Source organism: Littorina saxatilis, linkage group LG11 (assembly GCF_037325665.1).
Source record: "Littorina saxatilis isolate snail1 linkage group LG11, US_GU_Lsax_2.0, whole genome shotgun sequence".
NCBI lineage: Eukaryota > Metazoa > Mollusca > Gastropoda > Littorinimorpha > Littorinidae > Littorina > Littorina saxatilis.
The window spans coordinates 25,481,910-25,509,409 of NC_090255.1; the positions used below are offsets into that span (position 1 = coordinate 25,481,910).

Below are 27,500 nucleotides of genomic sequence, written 5' to 3' on the forward strand. Positions count from 1 at the left end.
TCGTTTGCGAGCCGCTAAGTCCCACCTTGCGTCAAATCATGCAGTCCGCACCGAATATGCATACCAGCGCTCATTGGTTAATAACAGGATATTCGATGATTATTTTCCCGTGGGTAGCTTCCCTTTGCTTCACAATATTTACATATATATGTTTTAGACCAATGAGCGCTGGTATGCATATTCGATGCGGACTGCATGATTTGACGCAAGGTGGGACTTAGCGGCTCGCAAACGAAGATTCGTCCAAATGATAGTTAAAAACAACCTGCAGCGGACGGAAGCTGAAAAGTAAAGGTACATACAGTTCAAACAATCCCCCCTTCGTGTGTACACGCAAGCACAAGACCAAGTGCGCACGGAAAAGATCCTGTAATCCATGTCAGAGTTCGGTGGGTTATAGAAACACGAAAATACCCAGCATGCTTCCTCCGAAAGCGGCGTATGGCTGCCAAAATGGCGGGGTAAAAACGGTCATACACGTAAAATTCCACTCGTGCAAAAACACGAGTGTACGTGGGAGTTTCAGCCCACGAACGCAGAAGAAGAAGATTCCACTGTATTTATTTGACCTTACACAGACTGTAGGAAGAGGCAAACCGTCTTGAACAATATTTTTCCCCAGGAAGCGACTCCAAGAACACAGAAGACTCGAAGGTGATGTGACGTACCTTGTAGTCTTTCTGTGATAGTAGTAGTCCAGTGGATGATACCTTCCGCCTGTGGTCTATGTCGACCAAAAGAGTGGGATTCCCTGTAGGTGGAGTTCCTGGAGGGGGATTCCCTGTATACAGGGAATACCACAGGATTTAGTTCCTGTAGCGTGTCGCTTATATCGCTGAAATCACGTGATGCTTGGCGACATCGATAGAATTTGATGTTTTTCAATCTTTTTTGATATTTCTTAGAAATTCGAGTATGGTTTGCAAGTTTTATTGAAAAACTCCACCCTGTGGGATTCTCTGTATACAGGAAATCCTTCTCCAGGAACTCCACCTACAGGGAATCCCACTCTTTTAGTCGACATAGACCCCATCAGCCCTAATTTAATACCAATCTGTCACCCCGAGTTTTCCAAGATTTTTTAAAATTCAATAATGTGCTATGTCTGTTAATTTAACAACATGATTGAAAGAGTCAATATCTGTCATAAGACACAATTTTCTCAAATTAATTAATTGTTATCCGTTAGTGTGGGTTTTGAGGGCACTGTGGCAGAACAGTATTTCTTGTTTTGTTGTTGTTGTTTTGTTTCCTTTTTTGTCAGAGTATGTTTTACATGAAGACTATATATATATAGCTTTAGTTATTTTACTGTTTCAGGAAGGTATAGCTGCAGAAATGGATGCAGAAAATGTGACAAGATTCAACCAGCCAACAGTTCAGTTCTCAGAACCATTTGACAGAAGTCCAATAATTGTGACCAAAGAAGACACCATTCTACTCTGGCGCAGTGTTGGAGCATCAAAGGGACTGGTAGTAGATGTGGACATCGCCAGGTTTCTCCTTACATTGTAAGTTAATTTCAACGAAACATTAGACAAATTCCGGAAATAACTCAAGATTTTATGAGCAGCAAAAGGTTGCCTTTGAAAAAAGAGGGCTTACAAAAAAAATTTGGAAAACTCGGGGTGACGGATTGGGCTTACAAAACCACATGACAAAAAAGGCCAATCATTATTGAGTTGCGTGTCTTACACATGCTCCCTGACAACGTGTAGCAACACGTACGCTGCTTGCTAGTGATTGGCGTACAATGTCATGCGGGTTTGTTTGCCCTCTTTTTTTCCCCAAGTAAAAGGTATTTCCGAACATCATCTATTATTTGAACTGAATATTATATATATATATATAGAGGACCTGAAGGAAATGATCAGAATAAGAGGTGGAACAACTGCATTTTTTTCTTCTCTATATATTTTGATTTGTGAGATGAAAAATAATACAGTGGAACCCACTTATAAAAAAAGTCCAGGGGAAATTATTGTTGGTTTCTTATATATACGGAGACTCCGGATATAAGAAATATTCTTTCTCTTTTCCGAGGAAAAACAAATTTCATAATATTTTTGGATGTCCGCGGCAGGTAGATGAATGTGTGTGTGATAATGAATGTTTATGTGTGTAATTTTATGTCGTTGGGATAACTATGTGCGTGCGAATTAAAGGCACAGTCAGCCTCCCATAAACCATCACAGACACTGTCACTCGTTGTCAGGCTTTTACACATAGTACAAACACCCTTGGTTTATCTTACCCCTGAGCCATCGTGAACCTGTGTAATCCAGTTTCCTTTTTTTCGCAATTTAGTCGTCAGTTATTGATTTCAATGCGACTCGCTGTAAGCTTATCTGCAATAGCACATTATTGTGTACCTCTCAATCTAAAAAGCAACAAACGGCTGCGAGTCACACGAACTATAGAGCGGTGGCGGTTGACCGTTCAGAGGAACTGGCGCTATGCAAAACCATCATCTGCTACGAGAAAGACGTTTTGCTTGACACGTTTCCGGGCTTTTCTTTTTTCAAACTTTCAGAACTTTGAATTGTACTGATCTTGTCTTGATGAAAAAAAAAATCTTTTTTGATTTAAATAGTTTGTGTAACAAGCTGTCAATTTATTATTTAGATTTTAAAAGTTAGGTCTAGCGCCAAAACGAGGCGTCCAATTGTGATACTGAACAATTAATCCGGCTGGCCATGCAAAAATTAATTCTTTGAAAATTGCTCGCTCTTTACGTAGGGCACCTAGGATGTTCTCAAGCGGTGAGTTTTTAAACGAAAGTGTGTTTGTACTGTGTGAAAAAGCCTGACAGTATCTGTGATGGTTTACGGGAGGCTTACTGTGCCTTTAATATGTGTATTTTAATGTGTTATTCCAGACTTGTAGCAGGGTTTGGGATATAGCACATGGTGGCCGCCATTACTAGTCTCGGCTTTCCCATGTGTGTTTGGGGCCTCAAACCTGCAATGAAAACACTTGGAAACAACGCTTTTGGACAAGAATTAATGTATCATTAGGTCATGTATTTTAAACAAAGGGAAGTAATCGCTTCTTGGTTTTTTTTCCCAAACTGAACTTAGTGACTGGGAGTCTGTCGCATTTTTCCCACGCGTTTTAGCATGTGATAATTATATATATGGGAGGATGTTTCACTGCAAAGTATGTGGCTGCAGCTGGGTTATGGTGTACATGGGTTCTGTGTGCTGATCAATCTTACAAAGCAAGCCATGTGTAAAGTTCCATGTGTTTTTTTCTGCGTGTTTTCTAACCGGAAGTTCTGGTTCCCCCCACAAACCGCTGTATGACCTTTACCTTGGGTCTGTTTTGCTGGGTCACGTGGTCCTGCAAGTCGTGAATCAAGAGATTGAGAGAAAAAAACTTAACAAATCGAACAGGAGGCTGAGTGCTCATGTAAAACAAAGAATCATGCACGCACAGAGACGAGCACACAAACCTGAACATACATGCATTGGGAAGGCAAGTACTTTGGAATATATATATTTCGTGCATGCATAAGCAGCCAGCAAAGCATGCACCTTCCTTCCCCAGGAGCACACATGCATGCACACACGCACTCACTTAAATGTTAGCAAGTGATGTGTTCATATTATTGATTTGTATGGCATGAGGACAGCAGTAAATGTATGTAAATATTTTTCATCTTGTCCTTTTTTTTCCAGATACCACATCAAGAGAGACCTTGCTGATTCACTCTGCGTCCAGTGCCACAGTCCCTTGACATTGTTCTGTCCAAAATGTCAGTTGCTGTCCCAGCATACAACATCAACTCCACAGGCTGCGTGCCAAGTTCCTCCATCATACCAAGCCCCATCTTCGCACCACAGCGAGTCGTCACACCAAGATGAGCCTTCACACCAAGGCAAATCTTCAAATCAAGCTGCGTGCCAAGTTCCTCCATCATACCAAGCCCCATCTTCACACCAAAGCAAGTCGTCACACCAAGATAAGTCTTCACGCCAAGCTGAATCTTCACCCCTGCTATCTGCACACCAGCAACAATCTCCGCAACATTCGCAGCCAGCAACCCCTTCGTCTGGCACTGCGTCATTGCTTGTGGCACCCACTGAGACTCCTCTGCAAGTTGCACCTTTCTCCAGATCTCATCAGACATCTCACAGTGAGAAAGAGCCAAGTGATAGTTACTCTGACTCGACAGAACCAATCCTTGATATTTCCAGCACTGCAGAAATCAAATCTTCTGAGAAAAAGAAAGTAGGTCGACCAAAGAAGGTCAAAAAAACAAACAAACCCCCAAATTCAAACAGAAATAAAGATACAAATAATCAAAACACAGCTGAGAATGTTAGCATTGTGGATGGAAGGGAGAAACTGTCCCCAAAGAAACGGCATGCATCGTCAGCCAAAGAGCCCTATCTGACTGTTGAAGAGTTTATGGCTGAGGCTTGTGCAGGTGCTGCTGAAGCCGTGACATCTAAAACGGAACCCACCAGGAAATCATGGAGAGTTGTGAGAAAACAACGCTTAAAAAATCGTAGCAGAAAGGATGGGCAATTTGAGTGCAGTCTTTGTGATGAGAAGTTCAAAAAGAAACGGGAGCAGCAACGACATGTAAATGCTAGGCATAAATACCATTGCAGGTACTGTCCTGAAACGTTCTCGACCATGGAGGAGAAGAGAGTACACAAGAAGCTGATACACAAGATACCCTTTGCATGTCCAGACTGCGGAAAAGAGTTTTCTTCCAGAAGGGACCTGCTAAAGCATGCACCAGTTCATACACAGAAAAAAGGGTTTCCGTGCTCTAAGTGTGACTATGTGGGAAGAAGTGAGAAGCTGTTAACACGTCACATGGATACACATGAAGAGAAAAGACACCAGTGTGAATTCTGTGGCGTCAATTTTTGCACTAGGTCGTATCTTGCCGACCATGTGCAGCAGCATACGGGAAAACAGTTTACGTGTACAGACTGCGGAGCAACTTTTGCGCGTCCATTCAACCTGAGAGTACACTGTATGAAGCATGCTGGGCTGAAACCCTTTGTGTGCAGTTTGTGTGGCAAATCTTTTTCCCATAAGTTTTCCCTCACTCTGCATTTGAGGATTCATTCAGATAACAGGCCCTACGCATGCGAGTTCTGTCCTGCGAAATTTAAGCGCAGGGATTACCTGACAAAACACAGGCGACTCCACACAGGCGAAAGACCGTACAGGTGCAAAGTTTGCTTGAAGACTTTTATTGAAGTCACTGTTATGAAGAAGCACCAAAAACGTTGTCATCCTGAGAGAGGTTTAATTTCAGAGACGGCACATTTGCCCGAAACTACACAAGATCATCAGACTGTAAATCAGTCCGTTTCGTTTGCGTGATATGAAGATAAAGCACTTTGTTGAATCTCCATTAACCCATTTCCTCCCACTCTCAGAGCACCCGATGGCTCATGCTAGAGAACCCATATATGCAAATCTGGGAAACGCCAGCTATATATAGTAACATAATGCTACCTCCATTCACTTTTGCTTCTACCCGTTTACTGCAAGGGTTGAGAATTAACTGTTTTGTCAAACTTGATGTAGTTACTCTGCTGCAGTTTTTCAAAGTTTAAAAATTAACGGAGATAATTCCCATGCTTTAACTGCTTCTCAAAACTTGGAATTTGTGCATCTTCAGTGTTATGGAGTCAATGGTATCTTGTTTGTGAGCTGTTTTGAAACTACATGATGTACAATTGTGACCCTCCACCACGGAATGAGTCGCATGTCACCTTTGCATGATTTTCATATTTTTACATTTTCCTAAAGAGTTTTTTATGCTCTATGAAAACCGTTTTAGAAAAGAGTGAAAACTGTTTGAGTTATAAGCCTGTGACTAAGGTGACCCTAACACTCTTACCTGAGACACTCCCCGGACTTATTATTAAGCCTAGCACAGAACCGCGCGAGCTAGGTGACATGCGCGCGCGACTCATTCCGTGGTGGAGGGTCACAATTGTAAATGCAGGGTTCCTGCTGACTTTGAGTGATTAGGCCAACAAAAAAAGATTGTCTGTTTCTGGTAACATGGCTAAAAAAAAATAGGGTAGGATTGGTAGGGAGGTTTTTTTTTTTTTTTTTTTTTTTTTTTACCCCAAATGTAGACCAATAAAACTAACTTTAAAAATCGCGCAAAGAGACTGGATTCACTATACATAGAGACAAGACACTCAACACATTTACAAATCTGTGACAAAGACTGAAAGAGTATGACATGTTTTTCTTTGTTTACCTGGTCTGATATTTCCATGATGAAACAGAAAAGAAGAATTGAGACATCTTACATCTTGAGTTTGGAAAAAAAAAGTTTAGGGTCGGCGCCGAAATTTAGGGTCGGTCGGGTGACCAGAAACAGACAATTTTTGTTGTTGTTGCCTTAGCATAGGTTACTTGATGCAGAACAAGACCTATTTTGCAAAAAGTAATATGTATACATGTACCTGTAGCAGAATTAGTCATGTAGATTTTCTTACTGTGATGTACCTCTACAGTGTCATACAGTTTGTGTTTAAGCTAATAAAACAATTGTGTGATGTGTATGCTGTATTTTTCAAGAGAAGATAAAATATAAACAGGGATATATACATTCATTCATTGTGTGTTTGTTTGAATGGTAGTTTTCTCCAATTTTGTTGAATGGCAGACTTCAATAATTAGAAAAAGTGAGTGTTGTTGAATATTACAGATCCTTTGATGTTGTTGTGGCTGTTATAACGGACAGATTAGGATTGAATAAATTCTGTGAAAGAAAAGGATAAGACTCCCATCTTGTTTCTGATTGTGTGTGTGTGTGTGTGTGGGTGTGAATGCGCACACTAGATGAAATCAAGGTGCAGTATGTGTGATTGTTCAGGGATTTGTGTCTGTCTGTCTCTATGTCTATCTGTCTGACTGTTCTCGCAACTTCAACCTACCGGTATGTGTGTCTATGTACAGTGGAACCCCCCTTTTAAGACCCCCCAATTAAAGACTTCCTCCTTTTTAAGACCTTGCTTTTTCAGATATTTTTTTATGACCTCTGTAAATTTACCCCCATTTTAAGACTCCCTCCTTTTTCAGACCTGATTTTCTCAGATTTTTGGAGGTCTTAAAAGGGGGGTTCCACAGTATTATTTTTTTGCAAGAATGTGTGTTAATTTTTGCTTGACTGTCAGTGTTTGTGTAAGAATGTGAGTGCATATACTTCTCTGCCTGTGGGGTTGTCTGTCTGTATGTCCTGTGAGAGTATGTGAGTGACCTTGGAACAAATGTCAAAACACAGACATTAAAGAAGGTTGACCAACAATTTCCTCACAAACCCATTTAGCATGCTCAAACAATGCATGGGTGTAGAGCAATAGAACTCCCGGTTAAAAAGAAATAAAGAATTTTATGGCAACACGACAGGAGCTCACAATTTTGTGAGTGTGTTAGATTGTTTAACAATAACTTTGCTTATGAGCAATCATTTTCTGTTGCTTTGGTACGTACACCAAAACATACATACACAAGACGACTATAGCATTCCTACATGTGAATGATGTCTATTGTCAAACTTGAAAAGATCAGTAAAAAAAAAAATTATGTAAAATCTTCCTTGGTCACTTCAAGATGCTAAGTAATATGTCCACTAATAATCAATTTCAACAATATATCGGTTGATCTAGTATAAACTGTACACTGAACAAAAAAACACCCTTCGATAGTACTGATGAGCAACCTTGTGTACCTTACATTCATGGGGCCAAATTTGTCCAACCAATTTGTTTTATTTAACTTAGAAATTTGATTCATCCTAAAATGGGGATCATGCCAATACGTCCCAGTACCATTGTGTCCCAGTACCATTACGTCCCAGTACCATTACGTCCCAGTACCATTGCGTCCCAGTACCATTGCGTCCCAATACCATTGGGTCCCAGTACCATTGCGTCCCAGTACCATTAGGTCCCAATACAATTACGTGCCATTGCGTCCCCGTACCATTAAGTCCCAATACTAGTGAATTTAATTTTTGAGATATTACTGTAGCAGTGTAGCGACACGTTTTGTAATAAAAGTGCGTTTTGTAATAAATTTATTACAAATCGTGTTCGGATGACACAATTTTTATTGCAAAACGCGTTCAACACGATTTGTAATAAAAATTGTGTAAGCCAAACACGATTTGTAATAAATTTATTACAAAACGCACTTTTATTACAAAACTTGTCGGTACATAGCAGTATTTCACAAATAAAAATAAAATAAAAAGATGTGTACCGGTGATGTCGGACAAACATGTGGACGGACATTGACCAAAAAATGTATCGATAGGTTCCGGGTGCATATCGCTAGCGCTACGTGTCATTTGTGCTACGTGTCATTTGTCCTACGTGTCATTTGTGCTACGTGCCGCTATCGCTACGTTGATTAGTGCTAAAAATAATTTGTCGATAAGTCGCTATCATTCGTTCATTATCACTACGTATCGACAGCACTACATCTTTTAGTGCTACGTGTCATTATCGCTTCGTGTCAATACCACTACTTACTGACGACTCTCTCTTTCTCATTTTTTCTCTCGCTCTCACTCCTGGTTTGTGTGTGTATATGTATGTCTGTGTATGTGTGTGCGTGTGTGTGTTTCAGTGTGTGTGTGCGTGCGTGTGTGTGTATGTGTGTGTGTGTGACTCTCTCTATCTCTCTCTCTCTCTCTCTTGCTCTCTCTCTTGCTCACTCGCTCGCTCACTCACTCTGTCTCTCTCTCTGCCTCTCAGGCTCTCTCTCTCTCTCTCTGTGGCCTTAATATAATAAACCATTCTGGGTTCTGAGTTCTCTCTCTCTCTCTCTCTCTCTCTCTCTCTCTCTCTCTCTCTCTCTCTCTCTCTCTCTCTCTCTCTCTCTCTCTTATGTTATGTTCGTTTGTATGTATGTTTTTGTTTGTTTGTTTAGTCTGTTAATCGTTTGTTTGTTCGGTTGTTTGCTTGTTATTACTTCTTTGATTCATATTCTAACATTTTTTAAACGTATTGTCATTAGATTAAACCCTCCCATGGGCGAGGGCTGGATGTAAAAAAAACACCTGTTTGCTTATGCCATTACCCTCGTTAATAAAGAATTTGTCTTTGTCTTGTCTTGTCTTGTCTCTCTCTCTCTCTCTCTCTCTCTCTCTCTCTCTCTCTCTCTCTCTCTCTCTCTCTCTCTCTCTCTCTCTCTCTCTCTCTCTCTCTCTCTCTGTGTCTGGAGAACAATAATTGACAAACACAGAATAATTATTGGAAACTGCACAATCAGACAGTACATTTCTTCTTTATGAAAAATCATGAAGGAAAAAAAGGGGTCATAATATTTGTTACAATATGTTATCTTCTACGTGTCACTTAAAATCAAAATAAATTTTGACTCTTGAATTAAAGGTCTTGCTAAAAAAAGGGACCTGTCATCTTTCATCAGATTATAAAATATAATGAATTAAAAATTGTCTGACCAACGAAATATCTCAGATTGTGTGTATGTCTATTTATTTATTTATTTATTTATCTCTTCTCCATCCTTAATCACTGTTCACACCCACCCATCCCTTCTCTCCCCCAGTCTGACCACGATGATCACGTACCCCATCCCCCCTTCCGCGGGTCCCCCCTTCCGCGGCCCACACCTCACTGTGCCCACCTCACCTCCCCATTCACCCCCCCACACACACACACCCACACACACTGCCCACCGCAGCGTTCAAGCATTGCTCAAGTAACAATTGTCTTGGGACGTAATGGTACGGGGACGTAATGGGATTCCTTTATGGGACGTATCGAGATGCAATTTTCTTGGGACCTATCGACACGCAATTTTGTTGGGACGCAATGGTACGGGACGCAATGGCACTGGGACCCATTGGTATTGGGACCCAATGGGATTGCTTAATGGGACGCAATGAGACGGCATTTTTGGGGGACGCAATGGTATTGGGACACAATGGTACTGGGACGTATTGGCATGATCCCCTAAAATGTTTTCCTTCTTACTCAAGGGACGTAACCACTCAGTACACGTTTTCGAAGAATTCGATTTGGAGGGTGAAATCTATTAAATTTTTCCACCAATTTTCTTCACATGCAAGAAACTGACATGCTTTTCGTCCATAAATAATTTCACTTCCTAATTTTACCAGGAAACAACATTTCAGTCTTGAGTATATGTCGAGGGGGAAATATGTACACAGGCGAAAGATGAAATCGTGACCGGTCAGGTTTTCAGGGACACTGAGACTTGCTCAATACGTAGAGGTTACATGCCGAGTCTCAGTGATTATTAAAAATAATGGTCGAAGTTGGCGGATCATGAAAAATGCGAGCTTCAGCGAGCTTTTTCATGACCGCGAACTGAGACCATTATTTTTAGTAATCACTGAGACGAGGTGTGTAACCTCTTTATTCCTCCTTTCTTCAGTTATTCAAAGAAAACAGGAGTTTTTGTGCGAAAGTTTGATCGAATCCGAATCACTCAACCAGTCAACCTGCGCAGGCGATCGATTAATGCGCGGTTGTATAGTTCCGTGCAAATCATTCCATTCTGTTAACACTTCTTGTCAGTTTCCCTGTTTTAGACTAAAATCAAGTACACAGATATGCTGTTATTCTGCTGTGGCGGTAAAGGCAGATATTGTGTGTTCTGTTTATGTTTTAGTATCGTTTAGGATAATGTTCTTTCGTCTAATGGGACTAGCAGACGAACTTTTGCACCCGTGTTCCAACGTTAATTACTGTATGAAGTTCAGTTTTCTGGGGAAAATAGTGTATGAAACCGCTTTATGTTGTTTAAATTGATGAGATGTGTGCATTTGGTTGCGTGTAATCTGTTTGTAAAATGAAATATTGTTGAAAACTGACCGTCGGATTGCAGTCAGTTTAGGACATCCAGATTCAACCTTCGTCAGACGAACATTCGTCGGTGGTGGGGATTTCCTCTCTATTTTTAACTTTGTGCCTCAATGCGCATGCGCTTGGTTTTTGGCGCTCGGCACTGCTTGCCGAAGATCGGGATCTGCGTGGTGAAAAAGGCATGTTTGACGAACCTCAATCAGCAATCTTCGTGAGTACTTTTAGTCCTTTTCATAATGTTAAAAGTATGTTTTATGTGCGCAGTGTTAAAGTTTGATATCTTTACGACGGTTATGTGGACTGTGCATCTGTAAACTGTTCATTTTGGAGGCCTAGTGCATGAACACGGATACCCACACAAAACTCAGAACTTGAGTCGACGGGCGACATATCCTGCCAATTATCTCCCTTGATCTCTCTTGCACAAGACACTTCTTTCCACTAGACCTATTTGTTTTAGAGTTGGGAGATTTTACAGGAATGAATCTAAAAATCGAAAAAAAAATTCAGTGTTGCTTGTGTACCCAGCATATTCAGATGTCTGGAATATTCCGATAAAAAAGACTCGTCATATATAACACTACTCGTCATCACTGTTTCGAAAAACAGACGAACGCACGAAGAACTTCGCGTAGATCTGGACCGAAATTAGAAAGTGGTGACCGTGACGGGATGTGACGTCACCACTTCAACAAACTCGCGAACATCGGAACTCACGAACTTTTGACGAAGGCAAATCTGGATGTCTCTATTGTCACGCCGTGGATCGTGTAACTCTGCATTTGCGCCACCGCAACTTTTTATCGCTTCACGCCGACGAAGAGGCAAGCTGCGAGGTAGGTCTCTCGAATGATAAATTAAATTGTTAGAATGCTAGGCACTCAGCATGTTCTCAAGTGTTGCATTTCACTAACTTATATCCTTAGCTATATTTCTGTATATATTTTTTGATGCTTTGATGGCCCTGGTGATCGTGACGATCTGTTTTTCTTCTCGTTTCCCCATGTTTTGGGCATATTTTCAGTTTCTGCGTCAAATGCAACAAAACGGAGATTACTGGTTATTCTTGGACATGTTCACTGATAACTTTAATGTTTTATGAATCTCCACGTGTAGTTTCTCTGTATATAGTTCCATGTATACTTTGCAAGAAGCAGATAAAAACAGAGTGTCAACAACTCTCTGTAATTCGCCACCGCATCAATTCAATGTTAGATGTAACTCGCCACCGCATTTTTTGTTATTCGCCACCGCACTACGCAAATTGTTATTTTCAAACGCATCAACATCGTGGAGGCATTTAAACCTTTATTTTTGTCACAAAACTGACAGCAATTGATAGGAGCATTTTAACTTTAGTGCTGCAAGTTTTAAACTCAGGGGCGTGGCGTGATGTTGCCTATGCAAAGGATTTAAAGGCACCATGAGTTGACAAATCAAACTGTAGTATTTCTTCTTCTTCTTCTTCTTCTTCTTCTTCTTCTTCTTCTTCTTCTTCTTCTTCTTCTGTATGAAAAGTATGCTTATCTGTACTTGAGTGTATAACCCACATGTACTGGAATGTGCTTATATTATATGACCCCCCAAAAAAAATCCCTGGGACTGAGATTCAAGAGGTTTAGGGTATGATGACATCAATAGGAAATATAACAGTGCTTACCCGTAAGAGTGAAAAAATACTATATTTACAAGTGGGAAATGCATCGATGACTGCTAGTAATGATCTGAACAGATTACGCAGCAAAATAAAGACACATCAGAACATGAAGACCAACGTTTTCACCAATGAGATTTCACTTTTAGGAAGGCACGCTGATGAAAAGTTTGTCCTCATGTTCTCTTATGCATTCATTTACATTCGGAAGATTGACTACACATACAAGAATGTACAAAAACGTTCCGCATGGTTTGAACATTACTTAGTGTAAGGCGACGAATGGCAGAATGGATAGCGTACTGCCCCTATGATCCGCTTGATTTCCTTGGCCGCGGGTTCAATCCCTTGCCGGGACAGTTCATAAAGTGAATTTAGGTTTACGCTATGCATTAAAAGCTTGTCGTCAGTGGTTTTCTTCCGGGTCCTACCAGTTTGTTTTCCTCCACCATTTCAAAACTGTAAATTAATTCCGCCCATCTGCAAAAATTAAAAAAAAAATCTTTCCAAATTCTGATTTCCTAATAGCAGCTTTAATCCTTCGTACCACATGGTGAGTGTGTGTTGTACGATTGTCACCATGTGAGCGTACGTGTCAAATCAATATTTTCAATTGGAAGTGACAGAATCACTGAACTCTTCAACATATTATGCAATTCATTAGACAGTTGCGGTGGTGAATAACATCCAAGACGTGAAATTGCGGTGGCGAATTACACCAAGCATCGGTGGCGTATAACATGAAGTCTAATTGTTTGTGTTTTCTTTTGCCGCGTGCGTCACCCAAAGACAAAATTGTGCAACAGCATTCATCAAGAATACAAAGGACATGTTTAGCTCACAGGATATCATCACGGGAATGCATCAACTGGTGCTGTTTCGTTGAAGTTACGAGGGAAGGGACAAATTGTGCAATTTCAGCTACAATTCCAGCAGAAATCGGACTTCAGAACTGCCGAAACATGACATTTCGACTAAAAAAGCACGTACCTTAGACCTTGAGTATATACTTCTGTAAAATGTACTAATGAAGAATCTAGATGATGCCTGAAAGTCCTACAAATTTTCATTTTCTGTGAGAGACCTATCTTGCAGCGTGCTACTTCGTCCGCGTAATGCACTGAAAAAGTTGCGGTGGCGCAAATGCAGAGTTACACGATCCACGGCGTGATTGTTGTCGAAGAAACTGCGTTAAAAGAAGGGGAACTACTCTTGTCGGCAAGAGTATGAGTTACTTGCCTTGGGAATTTGCTTGTGATGAACGGTGTGTGCACGGCAGATCTAGATTCAGAAAACAACCTAACTCATGGATTTTATATGGAGATTCATGTGTTCAGGCCTGTAGTTGTTAATTTAAATGCGGTATGTTTGTATTGTTTGCTCCAGAGATGTATATTTCGTACGTATAGAGCGTTCGGAACTTTTCAGTCGCAAAAGTAGTACCAAAACAGAACAGCTTCTTAACCCATTGCACTATCGAGGATTCAGGCTGTTGCTGGCTCGTTATTTGTTTGGTTGCTGGGTCATTATCGAAAAATAACTAGCTCTACAAGTTTACAGAGGTAAAGAAGCAGAGGGGGGAATAAACACACATAACCCTCCCGCCGGTAAAACATACAGCTACGTGTACATTGAAAGATTTGTGTTTTATTTAGATACATCATCTAGCTTTCTTTTTTGTTATTTGGAAAACAATAACTTTCATTTCGGTAAAAAGATGTTTCACCGGAAGTCGTTCTGTGCAGATTCTAGCAGACGAGTTGAATGTTGTGATTGTCACGTTTTGCAGCACATGTAACCGCTGTGTCCTCACGCTGTCCAAGGTAATTCTTCTTATTCTTTGGTATTTGAAGGGGTGTGACATCGTTGCTTGATTTTTTTTTCGAAGTCACTCTCTCTGATTGTTTTGCATACGCTTTGAATACTGCTAAGGCCAACAAAAAAAAATAGGTGTGGTTACGGTAACATAGCCAAAAAATATTGATAGGGTAGGAAGGTAGGCAATCACTTTTTTTTTTTTAAACTTTTTTTCTAATGTGTACAAATTAAACCTTCTTGACAGGGAAATAAGTGTGCGACTCGAGCGCTTTCGCTTTCATTGCGTTTTCTGCACTCGTTTTCTTGGTGTTTTTTGTTTTTTTGGACAAATGTAATAAAAAGTTATCTATAGGGTCGGCCCCTAAAAATAGGGTAGGTCGGGTTACCCTAACCACACCTATTTTTTTTTTTTAGGCCTAAGAAGATGTAACCAACAGTAAACACAGTTGCAACATGAGCTATTTTCGCTTTGGCTTTTACTGTTTTAGGTTGGTGTTTTTGAATCAAAACACAGTAAAGTCTGTGCAAGACAGCAGCTTGGGCTGGTTGCACAGGTTGTTGCACTTTCAGATCACCTTCCCTGGCCAGATATATCTCTCTCTGCCTTCCCCCCCCCCCCCCCTCTCTCTCTCTGTGTCTCAGATCTGTCTCTGTCTGCATGTCTCTCTCTGTCTCTCCCCCTACCTCTCTCTCCCTTATGCTTATTCTAACTCTTGAAAAAAAGGCGTTCCATTTTAATTGAAATTTATTCAGCTTTGAAAGAAAAATTAAATATATTCAAGGTGCAGCTTTAATATTGGACATGTTAACCATAAAGCCGGCTGCTACATATAGCTGTGTCTGATCTTTTGACCATATACAGTCAAACCTTAGGACCACCCAAGGGACCAACCAAAAAGTGGTGGTTATAGGCAGGTGCAGCCTTTATGGAATGGTGAATTATTTAGGAAAGAACTATGTCAGGAATCTATTTGGATGGCCATTATGGTCACAGGGTTTAACCTGGGAGAAAAAGGCAATGGGACATTTGTCCCCCTCAACCAAATTCCTGTAGTCGTAAGGCAAGAAGCACCAAAGAGGCCCGTACGCGTTTTGACTAAAGATGCAAAATGGTGCAATATGGTGCCATCTGAGAATTAGCCACTATATCGTGTTATATATGTGTGTGTGTGTGTGTGTGTGTGTGATCCGATGTAAAGTGTACATTTGGTGGCGCAGTGGTATGTAATCTCAATGCGCCCTTTGACGCACTGAAGGGAATTGTGATGGGACATTTTCAGATTTAATGCGCCAATGGCGCAGGGCGCACTAGTAAATGAAACCCTGTGGTCAGTGTTGGTAGTTTTCAAGAGGCGGTCACCAAGGCAGGTTCGAATACAGTGCATATTTTGTAAGAAAAAATGTCTTTCTTTTTTTTGAAGGTGGACAGTTGTTCAGAGATGGAAACAGAAAGTTGTGTATGGCAATGGTTGGATCAGCCCACGCTGATGTTCTTTCCAAGAGACAACTGCTGTCCAGTTACTGTACTGGAGGAAGACATCGTTCAGCTCTGGCGCAGCATTGCTGCTTCAAAGGGTCTTTCAACAGATGCTGACATAGCTACATTTCTCATTGCATTGTGAGTGTGATGCTGTTACTTATGATGACCAAATCATCATTAAATGTACAGACAAAGCATGCAAAAGTTTCTGAAATTTGTGTATTAATAAATACTTTATTTCTCCTTTTTGTGCTTTGATTATTGTTTTAGAATTAATTTTTGTAATTACTTGTGTGTATGTCATTTTTACTTCACCAGCTAGATGATCAGGTTAAATTTTACATAAGTGTACGTCACATAAAATGATTTTGAGTGTTTGCTTTACAGTATAATATATAGCGTCCCACCGTATGATAGCATGATTGAATTACAAAAATATTAATATATATATATACTAATTGAATAGACGTTTTTTGAAAATATCGCTGTCAGGATTTTCAAGTGTTGTGGAAGAGTTACGCACCGCTTTAGGGTGACACACCACAATAACATGTGCTCGACCTGTTATGATTGCAGCAAATAACTGACTCTGATGTGTATTATATGCAGTGTCCGCTCGATATGACCACATTTCTGTCGAAAATGTACACATTAGAGTTTAAATGATCATTTATTTGCCCAGTGTGATAGCTGTGACAACTTAAAAATTGCCTGAGGTCACATGAGTTTTGCTTGAGGTCACGGGAGTTTGGAAAACGTGTGCTTAGCGATCTGATGTACTCCAGGCCATCCCCAGTGAATAGTGGCTCTCAGTTGTGCAGATTTTCAAAAGAAACAAGAGGTGAAGCCTTCAAGGCTCACGTAAGAAATCGACAAACAGTAAAACAAACTCAATCACTCAGTCACACATACACACACACACAGTAAGCATAGGTGACACTGTGCAAGAAAGCGAGACACTAGATCTAGATCTGTCTGTCTGCATGTAGCCTACTTACAAAGTTACAGGGACACGACTGCCAACTAGTCTCGGCCCACACAAAAAAACAATGACCGAGACGTTCAGTAATTCCTTCGCGTGACGTCTAACCCTCTTACGCCATAATGTGACGTCTTCAAATGACGAAATGTTAAAGTTTCTACCACAGACATACACACGCACGCACGCACATACGCACGCACAGACAGACAAAGTTACGAACGCATAGGCTACACTTCGTGAGCCAAAAAGCATCATGATTCATATCGAGTGGACACTGCATGGCATACACATCAGAGTCAATAATTCACTGCGATTATGGTTTTAACTGATCAACCACGTGTTTTTGTTTGTCAGGCTCTAAAGCGGGGCGCAACTCTTCCACGATGCTTGCAAATCCTGACAGAGTAATCTCCGAACATCGTCTATTAATTGAGCTATTCCCTTTAGACAATTTGAACATTGTTACATTTTAACATCGTGAAACATGTCAATTTCTTATTTCCTTTACTGGCTTAAACCCACAACAGACTTTACTGCTAACATTCCAAATCAAGAATAGGTGAAAGTTCTTGTGAAGCGTAATTGGTCTTGAATGAAATGTTCCAATAATTGAACCTTTCTTGTTTTGTTGTTTATTTTATTCTTTGCTGGCTTTTATTGAGTCCCAACTTGTGACATACATTGTTAGTTACCATTGTGGAAAGTTGATGTTAAAGTTTCTTCTATTGATGCGTTTCAGTTATCAAACCAAGAGGGACGTCGGGGACTCGTTCGGCCCGCAGTGTGTTGTCTGCGACGGTCTTTTGAGGTTGTGCTGTTCAAACTGTCAGCCCTCTCCACATCACCTGCCACACCCTTCATCTCTGCCAACTTCGAGGCAGGCCCCTTCACACCCAGCACAGCGTTCGCACCAAGCCCCAGCATCTCAGCAAGAACCATCATCACAGCTTGTGAAACATCAATCTAGCACATCCTCACTCAAGGTGACTGCTTCTCTCCAATCTGCAAAAGCGGTCTCCTTGTCAAAGCTTGATGATGAAAGAGGGATCAGTAAACACCACTGAGAGTGATTTAGAGGCCGAACCAGACATTTATTTGTCAGACACTGGAGATATCAAACAAAACGAGGATGAGGACGCTGTGCGAAAAGAGACGGGGGGGGGGGGGGGGGGGAAGAAAGAGTGAACTATTCACGGAGAAAAGAAAGAGTGAACTATTTATGGAGAAAAAAAAGAGAACTATTCACGGAGAAAAGAAAGAGTGCTGCTAAACTGAAAAAGCACAGGAGACCCCACACTGGTGAAAGACCGTACAAGTGCAAAGACTGCGTGCAGTGTTTCATTGATGCTATGGTCTTGAAGAACCACCAAAGAAAACATCATCCAGAGAGACAGGTCCAGCAGCATCTTTGCGCAAGAAGTATGGTGTTGACAGGGTTCAAAATGCAGTGCACAGCCTGTTTTCCACTTGCGGAGGGACCGCTGACGCCTCTTTGAGTGCGAGTCGTTGCTGAGAGGACACAAATTTATACCAGTATTGATTGGGTAGGTACTCTTATCTATACCAGGGATGGCCAAATCGCCCGCCCGATTGCCAAGGGCGAGTAAAAAAATCCACCGGGCTAGTACTAGTAGCAATCGTCTGGCCAGTTAAAATTCTCATCAATTGCAAAACAACTTTTATAGTTCCACTTTTGAGTTTCAAAGCCAAATATATATATACCAACATTGCACATGCAGTTTTTGACTCTCCTGAGTAATCAGGAGAGTCTTAGGAATGAGCAGTATTGGGCCAGCCGGCCGTTGACAAAAAAACTTAACGTTGAGGTTAAAATTTATTTCTAATGTTTTTTAAGCTAGAGCTTTAAAACTTTGCTAGCTTCTATATACAGTTCTAGGGTTCGATGATTTCCTGACATGACCCCAGTTTGGTTGACACATCAAATTTTGTGGTCACAGCGGGGTCGTTTACAGTTTCTGAGAACTAAGCATTGAGGATTTCTCTAATGTTCTTATACAGTGATGGCGATAATATTTTTTCAAACTGGTACACACACTTTTATGATGAAAACTATCCAGAAAAAAAGGTAGGCTGGTCATTGGAACCAGTGAGAGTCCAACTCAGAGCACTGGTTTTGTTGTTTTACCAGCGAAAAAAAAAGGTAGTTCTAAAAATCAACCGGTAAGTTATACCGGCAGCCAATTATTTTCCGGTATTTTCTCATTTCAACTGGTAAAATACCGGTAATTAGCGGTTAACGCCAATACTGTTAAAGCTAGCCTCCAAATGTCACACAATTATAGGTTTTTAAAGATCTTCAGACATAACACAAATTTGGCTTGTTTTGGTCAAATGTAAGTAGTAAGTGAAAGAGAACTTTGAGAGACACATGATAGAGAGAGAGGACATGTTTCTTGTCGTGAGCTCCACTATCTGAGAAGATGTAGATTTGTGCATTGTTGTGCCACCCGGCTTTGGTCGGGTAGGCAAAGTGGAGGAGGGAAGAGAGAGACACAGGAATAAAGATCACCATGCCAGTATTGTCTGCTGCTGTTGTTACATTTGTTGTAGACAAAATGGAGAGAAAGACGTGTCTGTCTTTGTACGTGTGTTTGTCCACACAAATGGTAGTCCAAATTAAGAGAGTCATTAACACCTCATAAACATGGTCTCATCATAATTATTCATCATCGATTGTTATTCCATCTTTCAACGAAAAGGCTACATTTGAATAACCCAAGGCGACAGCAATTGCACCTCATTTCTGGAGGTTCAGTTTGTTTCATGAAGTGCTTTCCTTCTTCTCTAGTTAAGAACAACGGAAATCGTGTTTGTTTATAATGGGTGGGGATCGAGGGGAGGGGGGGGGGGGGTAAATGCAGGTTGGGATGTTGGATAACACTTTCTACCCCACCTATGTTGACCAAGGTTTTTGTAGCTGAGACCAGCTGTGCTGCAGCAGGTCACTCAGAATTGTAGTAACTGTGTAGTAACTGTGTATCAACACGCTGGAATGCAGGCGTTGATGGACGTTACAGGAAGCGACTGAAGCTAACAGTCTGAGAGGATATATCCCTACATGGTCATATAGAGCCATATGAGTGGTGTACGGATATATATCCGTACCTGGGAGACAATGACTTGAGTAAGTTCTCATCTCTCTTATTTTTGGTAGAGTTGCGCAGTGTTCCAGGCTTTTCAGGAAGTTTTTTTCTTGAAGAAAATATTTGAGTTGTTACTGTTAATCTGCTACCTAAAGTAATTTTAATATCAGATTAATTATAAAGTTTTTTTTCTTTGACTTTGTTTACCTGAAAGACTCTGTTGTACATGTGTATTAGTTGTTAACGTACACATGTATTAAAGCTTGTTTTCTTGGCTTTAACCACGCAATATACCAGCTGTATACAAAGTATTGTATCTGAAGTTGATCTAAGCTCAACTATCTCTCTTTTTTTCTTAAAAAAAAGTAGCTTGGTATTTGGAACAGATCGAGTCATGGTTGCTTGGCAATTGATGTTTGCACATGTATGTCACCGAATTATACACGCCCCTGAGGACAGACCTGGCAACACACACCTCACATATACCATACTATACACACACACACACACACACACACACACACACACACACACACACACACACACACACACACACAACTCTTGTTCTGACACCTTCTACTTGACTTCCTCTTCTTTGGTTTTAATGTGATTTTTATTTCTTCTTCAGACATATAATTATAAGACTCCAAATACATGATACAAACGTTCGAATATAAGTCAACTGACTCGCGTAATTGTGTTTGGGCGCCACGGAGCGTGATTTTCAACAGAATACAGATTACAGAATCTGTTATTGTCCAAGCTAGGTTGGGAATTTGTCTTGACATTGCAGTTAAGAAACATTCACTCCAGTCAATCACACCATCACACTCGATCTATAAAAACTGCTCAACAAAATCAACATGGTACGAGAAAAAATCCAAAAACAGATAGACTGCCAACGTTCCAAAATTCAGAATATAAAACAAGAATGGTGGGTAATTTGAACGTTTAGTAGTGACACAACAAAGGTAAACGTTACATTTACTAGAAGCACTACTAGTACACTGTATTTACTTCGCCGGCATTTTGTAAGCGAGTAGCCACACGATCTTGAGATAAGTTCATTATCTGTTTCATAAGTGTCTATCTGTCTGTCTACCAGTTCAACGACCTTTGGGTCGACCAGAGACAGAGACATACATACATCTATGTCTCTGGGTCGACGTACTAGTAAATGTAAAGTGTTGTTTTGTGAATAATGAACGTTCCAATTACCTACCATTCTTGGTTTTTTTATTTTTTATTATGGTACGAGAAAGAATCTTCTTGCTCCGTTTACACGTTCAAATAAACATGAATAGTCATATTTTGAAGCAGGTTTTTTTAAGTCTCCGTGTAACACAACTGGACCCCCTTTCCAGAGAAGGACCCATGTATGTGTGACAACTATTTTACTCAAACGAATATGACATGTTTAATAAATAATAATGCCGAAGTTTTGCCCCTACGGGGGGCTCCTTCAAGGCGTGGAGCTGCATGGGGGGGGGGGGGGGGGTGGGGGGGAACGTAATGCGGATGTTCTATAATAATTCTATGAATGATTATTCTAACGACCGTTCTCATCAAACATTTACACATTTACTAACATGATTTTCATATTGCATACCAAAAACACTTGCACTAAAAAAAAAAGTTTCAGAAATTAAAAAGTCAAACATTCGCTTCCCAATCCCATAAAGCTGATATTGTATCTTGAAAACAAATTTGATTGTAAACAAGTAAAGTTGCAAGGAAAGAAAAAGACCAAACGCTTCAGATGAATGCATGATGTGTCGGATTCAATGGAGTGACGTATTACTCGTGCAAGGACAAAATGTTTCCATTGAAGAAGAATCAATGCTGGACACCTTTCACAATTTTACACATTTTCACAGATAAAATCAAAAAGTTTCGGGTTCATCGATCAGCGCTGCAGCCCTTTTTAACCCCTTTATAACTATGACCTTAAGCTAACTGAGTAAGACTTAGTATACATAACTAAATAGTTCGACCGACCCTGAAAGTATGAACTAAATTGTACCATAGAGAGCAAAAAGTACCTCGTGAAACCAGTATTTTGTCCAGGGGACACGGTAAGTGTTTATAAGGTACATCCCGAAGCATTCGGCAATACAGATGTAACCGTGTGCCGAAACACTGCGATCACCTCGGGAAGCGAAGTGCAATCAAACAGGATTGAAAAAGTTAGGGCTAATTTCTTAGCCCTATAAAAACTGTTATGCAAACCCGAAGGTTTCCATGAACATACAGACAATCGGAAACCACCAGACCCCATCACAAACAGAATTCCACAAACCACGGGTGTTGACCTAAAGGCCAACAACTCGGGTGCAGAGTCTGCTGTGAAAGGAGCGGTAGCCTCCCCTGTCACACACAGACGACGATATTGCACTGTGATTAAGGCATAAGTTTTATACTGACCACGACAAAGAAGAAAGATTGTTAGAAATGGTTTCACAGCTTTCTATGAAGTACATGTAAGACAGTGGGAGCCCCTTTTTAGGACCTCAAAATATCAGAGAATAGCAGGCCTTAATAAGAAGGGATCAGTCTCCAAAAATGAGGTAGTTACAGAGTATATGAACAGAAAATCTGGAGAGAAAAAATCAAGGTCTTAGAAAGGCTTAAAGGCACAGTAAGCCTCCCGTAAACCATCACAGATACTGTCAGGCTTTTACACACAGTACAAACACCCTTCCATTTGAACGCTCACCAAACGGGAACATCCTAGGTGCCCTACGTAAAGAGCGGGCAATTTTCAAAGAATTTATTTTTGCGTGGTTTATCTTACCCCTGAGCCATCGTGAACCCGTGTGATCCAGTTTCCCTTTTTGACAATGCAGTCGTCAGTTTGTAATTTGAATGCGGTTCGCTGTGAGCTTATCTGCAATAGCACGTTATTATGTACCTCTGACTTTTCACGAAACAAACGAATGTGGTTCATAAGAACTCGAGCGATGGCTTTTGACTGCCTATAAACCGTCGTCTGCTACGAAAACCACGACTTTGCGTTACCCTGCTTCCGGGGTTTTCTTTTTTCAAACTTTCAAAACTTCGAATTGTACTGATCTTGTCTTGATGAAAAAATAATTCTTTTATGATTTAAGAATGTTTGTGTAACAAGCTGTCAATTTATTATTTAAATTTTAAAAGTTAGGTCTAGCGCCAAAATGCACAATCATCGCTCCACGCCAATTGAAGGGAAGTAACTCATTTTTGACCTGAGTTCAGGATGGGTCCGATTGAGATGGTCTCAATCCGAAAAATTAATTCTTTGAAAATTGCTTGCTCTTTACGTAGGGCACCTAGGATGTTCCCGTTCGGTGAGTGTTCAAATGAAAGGGTGTTTGTACTGTGTGTAAAAGCCTGACAGTATCTGTGATGGTTTACGGGAGGCGTACTGTGCCTTTAAGAGGACGTGGAACTTAACTCAACTGATCAGTCAGAGTCGGTCGAGGGTCGAAACTAGCAGTAAAGTCACAGTAAAGGTCACACGAAGGTCAACAGTTACACCTTTTCACCAGCGGCGACCTTGTGGCTGGGAAGAAAAGGGTTGGCCAGTCTTACTTTCCAGGTTCAGAGGTCGCAATGAGGTTGCGCACAAGGTCAGAGAAGAGAGCTTCAAGGTTAGCGTAAGTCTTGGCGGAAGTCTCCATGTGCATCATTGATGTCGTCGCTGCCAGCTCACGTCCCTCTTCCAGCGACACAACGCGACGGCTGGTGAGGTCACACTTGTTCCCGACTAACATTCGTCTCACCTGAAAAAAAGAATGATTGTTGGATGTTGAGAGTTTTTCATACATGCACCTTCAAGCAATCTACCAAGTCATTGCTGAAATACAGCGCTTTTTGTCATGATAATCGATTTTACTTTCTTTCAGTCGTCTGTGCACCCAAAAGCGGACTCTACCAGATGGGTATTTTTGGGAAGCTTGGGGCCTGCCAAATATACAAATCGAGGTTAACATGAAATATTTTAGGACGCACGTTCTCTTCTCAGTCAAAATTCATATATATATATATACCTAAAACTATCACTTTTTACATAATTATATACTATAACGTTCTGTTCTTGAAGTGTTGGAAGAGATCAAAAATAACATAGACAGTAAAGAGGAAGGATCGTTGTATGGTGATAATGATGATTCAGGGTCAAGTAATAACTGTAAGAGTCATCATCCCCTGCATTGTGACAAAATGACTGGTACAAGTGGTTGTGATAATTAGTGAACATTCCACAAAATTAAAAAAAATTAAAAGCATTTTATGATTCAAGTGAATCTCCAAAATTTAAGTTCACTATATATGCATTCTTCTTCTTCTTCTTCTTCTTCTTCTTCGTTCATGGGCTTAGACTCCCACGTTCACTCATGTTTTTAGCACGAGTGGATTTTTACGTGTATGACCGTTTTTACCCCGCCATTCAGGCAGCATACGCCGATTTCGGGGGAGGCATGCTGGATATTTTCGTGTTTTTATAACCCACCGAACTCTGACATGGATTACAGGATCTTTTCCGTGCGTACTTGGTCTTGTGCTTGCGTGTACACACGAAGGGGGTTATATCACTAGCAGGTCTGCACATAAGTTGACCTGGGAGATCGGAAAAATCTCCACTCTTAATCCACCACTGAGGCGGCAGCGACCGGGATTCGAACTCACGACCTCCCGATTAGGAGTCCGACGCCTTACCACCACGCCACTGCGCCCGTCTTATATATATGCATTGACCCTGTGAATCAAAATTGGTCAGTGAAGAAGCCAGTAATTATGATTTTAAAAATGCAGGGGGTGTTCACTCAATTTTCAGCTGGCACACAGACACAGAAATGCCCGATAGTGAAAAGAAGCTGGCACTCAAGGGGTAAAACAAGCAGTCACCTTTGTCAGTGTGTTCACTCAATGGAAAGCAAAATCAGATGTAAGAAATAAACATGATCGAAGTATATTATATCGCCTTTGCAAACCTCAAATGTAAGCTCACCTTATGTTTGGCGCAGTGGTCCATACGTTGGCGCCATTCCCGAATGCTCTCAAATGATTGCCAATTTGTGACATCATAGACGAGGACAATGGCGTCTGCTTGACGGGCGTACATGCCAACGTAGGTTCTGAACCGTTCCGGCCCAGCGATGTCGAAGAAAGTCAGTTTCACATGTTTCCCTTTTGAATAAGAACATTATTTTATTCAAGTTTATTTACCTTCGTTACCTTTGTTAGGTCTTGCATCCCTACGGGAAAGACATATTTTATCCCTCGGCCAATTTTGTATTCCCCCCCCCCCCCCTCTCTCTCTCTCTCTCTCTCTCTCTCTCTCTCTCTCTCTCTCTCTCTCTCTCTCTCTCCCTCTCTCTCTCCCACTCTCCCTCCCACTCTCCCACTTTTTGCATGTAGAACTTACAACATTCTCTCTCTCTCTCTCTCTCTCTCTCTCTCTCTCTCTCTCTCTCTCTCTCTCTCTCTCTCTCTCTCTCTCTCTCTCTCTCTCTCAATAGAGACGAACAAACGGTTGTGACATGTCCTACCCCAAAGACGCGTACCGGGGCGGCTCCGATTGTCTATTGAAACAAAAAACATCTGCACAACAACTAAACCGCTTTACTCACCATCGATATCAATAGTTCGTGTCTTGAAGTCGGCGCCAATGGTGGCCGTGACGATTTCAGGGAAACACTCCGTCACGTATGTTGACAGCAGACAAGTCTTGCCAACACCCGTGTTGCCGCCGAGCACAATCGTGAACGCATAGTCGTTGCGTTTCTCTTCGTTTCTGGACATTTCGTGAAGCGTTCTGGTGCAGTATTTAAATATTGAAGTCTAAAAAGATTACGTCATCAAACCCAAATGGACTGTACAATATCGGAAGTCTGTCAAGAAGTCAAACTGAAAATGAAGTTAGCGAAATGTTTTTGCATTCGGTGTTGGCTTTACTGCTGACATACGACCCAGCAAATGTTCTGTTTCATTTTCCTGGTAAGGTTGCAGTTAGTTTACTTCTGAAACCAGGAAGTAAAATTAAAATAGGTCACTCGACCCCTGATGTGACCCAAAGAAAACAAGTACATGTAGACAGTATTAACATGTACATGATTGTAATCGTATTTCACATTTTACTCATTTCTTCAGTGGCCATTTTTGTGCAAAATTCTGATACCCCATATATATTCGTATTTTAAAACATCATTTATAAATAAGCTCAAAACGCCCCACTTAGTTTTATTTCTTCTCCTTAGCAATCTTTTTATTAAAATAGTTATCTTTAAATAAAAATGTCATGTCCTTTTCATTTACTTTTTCTCAGGGCTTGAATAAAAGCATGTTTCCTGTCAGAATGGGGTGAGAGTAGGGGGAGTACAAGGTTATCAATTATGATGTGTACTATTGCTGACTGAAAAGTGTCGACCTTTAGGTATGATTGCGAAAATAGACACACGCACGCACGCATATACACACATGCCCACACACACACACACACATATATATATATACACGCACACACACACACAGGCACACACACACACACACACACACACACACACACACACACACACACACACACACACACAAAACACACACATGCACACAAACAGTTTGTTTTATTCAATAATGTGTAAACCTGAATTCGTCCATCCACACCAGCACCGTCAACGTCTCTGTATGACTTTCCGCTGTATCACTTGAAAACTGAGCAGATTCTTCAAGGCAAAATCTCTTTCAAATCGTATGCAATTCAGCCAAACGCCAGTCAAGTCTTTTCATAATTAAGTACCATTTCTTCATAGCTTCATATATAGCTCACTCAGAACTGCTCTAAAGTGGAACATTATTCTGACACCGGACCAACCAGTCCTAGCACTAACCCCATAATGCCAGTGCCAGGCGGAGCAGCCACTAGATTGCCAATTTTAAAGTCTTAGGTATGACCCGCCGGGGTTCGAACCCACGACCTCCCGATCACGAGGCGGACGCCTTACCACTAGGCCAACCGTGCCGGTCTGCCAACGAGCTAAGGATATAACTGCTATGAACATTGAACGAAGAAGGAGGAGGAGGTCTTTCTTCTTTTAAGACTTTGATTTTTGAGATTTGTTCAAAACCTTTGTAAATTTGCATAAGAATCCATCCTGTTTAAGACCTGATTTACTCAGATTTGTGAAGGTCTTGTAACGGAGATTCCACGGTACCCTGGTTCTTTGGGCAGTTTAGCTTTCTCTGAGGCCATGTGAAATCCATCCCGCAGTGGGGCACTGCGGTTATGAAATTAAAGGCCCCTCCTGTTTTTGGAACCGCAGGAGCTTTCTAGTTTGCTGTTCGGTAGATTTTTGGTTCTTCTTTCCTGTCATGCTCTCTTTTTCTTCATGAATTCTTTTCTTTTTTCTGCCTTCTTGCTCATTCACCTGTATTTTTTCCAAAAATCTCTTCTCTTGCCGCTTGTCTCGCGATTCATGTATAGTTTAATCTGTTAGTGTTCTGATGTAAGTCCAGCAGTAGATAGGTTAAGCCTATTTTAACATACTGGAAACTGGTAATCTTCCAGTAGGTATTAATTTAGTTTTACTAAAGCCTGCTGGGACACAAGTAATGGGTTAGTGCATTTGTAAACAGGAAT

At 40.9% G+C, this 27,500-nt stretch overlaps 2 protein-coding genes and 1 long non-coding RNA gene across 3 annotated transcripts in view; 2 read left to right on the forward strand and 1 right to left on the reverse strand.

Annotated features, from left to right (window-relative positions):
- Positions 1-6,764, forward strand: part of LOC138980107 (zinc finger protein 675-like) — a 7,469-nt gene extending 705 nt beyond the window's left edge. Inside the window, exons 2-4 of the mRNA XM_070352916.1 lie at positions 1,321-1,511; positions 3,681-6,006; positions 6,393-6,764. Of these exons, the coding sequence (XP_070209017.1) occupies positions 1,339-1,511; positions 3,681-5,349 (1,842 nt within the window). The 5' untranslated portion in view covers positions 1,321-1,338 and the 3' untranslated portion in view covers positions 5,350-6,006; positions 6,393-6,764. The remainder of the gene's footprint in view (positions 1-1,320; positions 1,512-3,680; positions 6,007-6,392) is intronic.
- A 7,456-nt stretch (positions 6,765-14,220) lies between these two features.
- On the forward strand, positions 14,221-17,949 carry LOC138980854 (uncharacterized). The gene is made up of 3 exons (XR_011460460.1): positions 14,221-14,327; positions 15,744-15,940; positions 17,524-17,949. It is a non-coding gene; the product is annotated as an uncharacterized lncRNA (long non-coding RNA).
- A 2,531-nt stretch (positions 17,950-20,480) lies between these two features.
- Positions 20,481-25,827, reverse strand: LOC138980140 (ras-related protein Rab-8A-like). Its single transcript, XM_070352974.1, has 3 exons — positions 25,498-25,827; positions 24,876-25,054; positions 20,481-23,649 (listed from the first exon to the last, which is right to left on the reverse strand). Exons 1-3 carry the CDS (start codon positions 25,667-25,669, stop codon positions 23,455-23,457), a joined length of 546 nt encoding a protein of 181 aa, XP_070209075.1. The 5' UTR covers positions 25,670-25,827; the 3' UTR covers positions 20,481-23,454.
- Between the last annotated feature and the right edge of the window lie 1,673 nt (positions 25,828-27,500).

What these genes read in the sequence shown, in the direction of transcription:
- LOC138980140 (XM_070352974.1), bottom strand. Translation starts at nt 25,669, where the DNA reads ATGTCCAGAAACGAAGAGAAACGCAACGACTATGCGTTCACGATTGTG. An exon ending in ACGAACTATTGATATCGATG is followed by an intron (nt 25,055 to 25,497) that starts GTGAGTAAAGCG and finishes CTTATTCAAAAG; the next exon opens with GGAAACATGTGAAACTGACT. An exon ending in ACCACTGCGCCAAACATAAG is followed by an intron (nt 23,650 to 24,875) that starts GTGAGCTTACAT and finishes TCTTTTTTTCAG; the next exon opens with GTGAGACGAATGTTAGTCGG.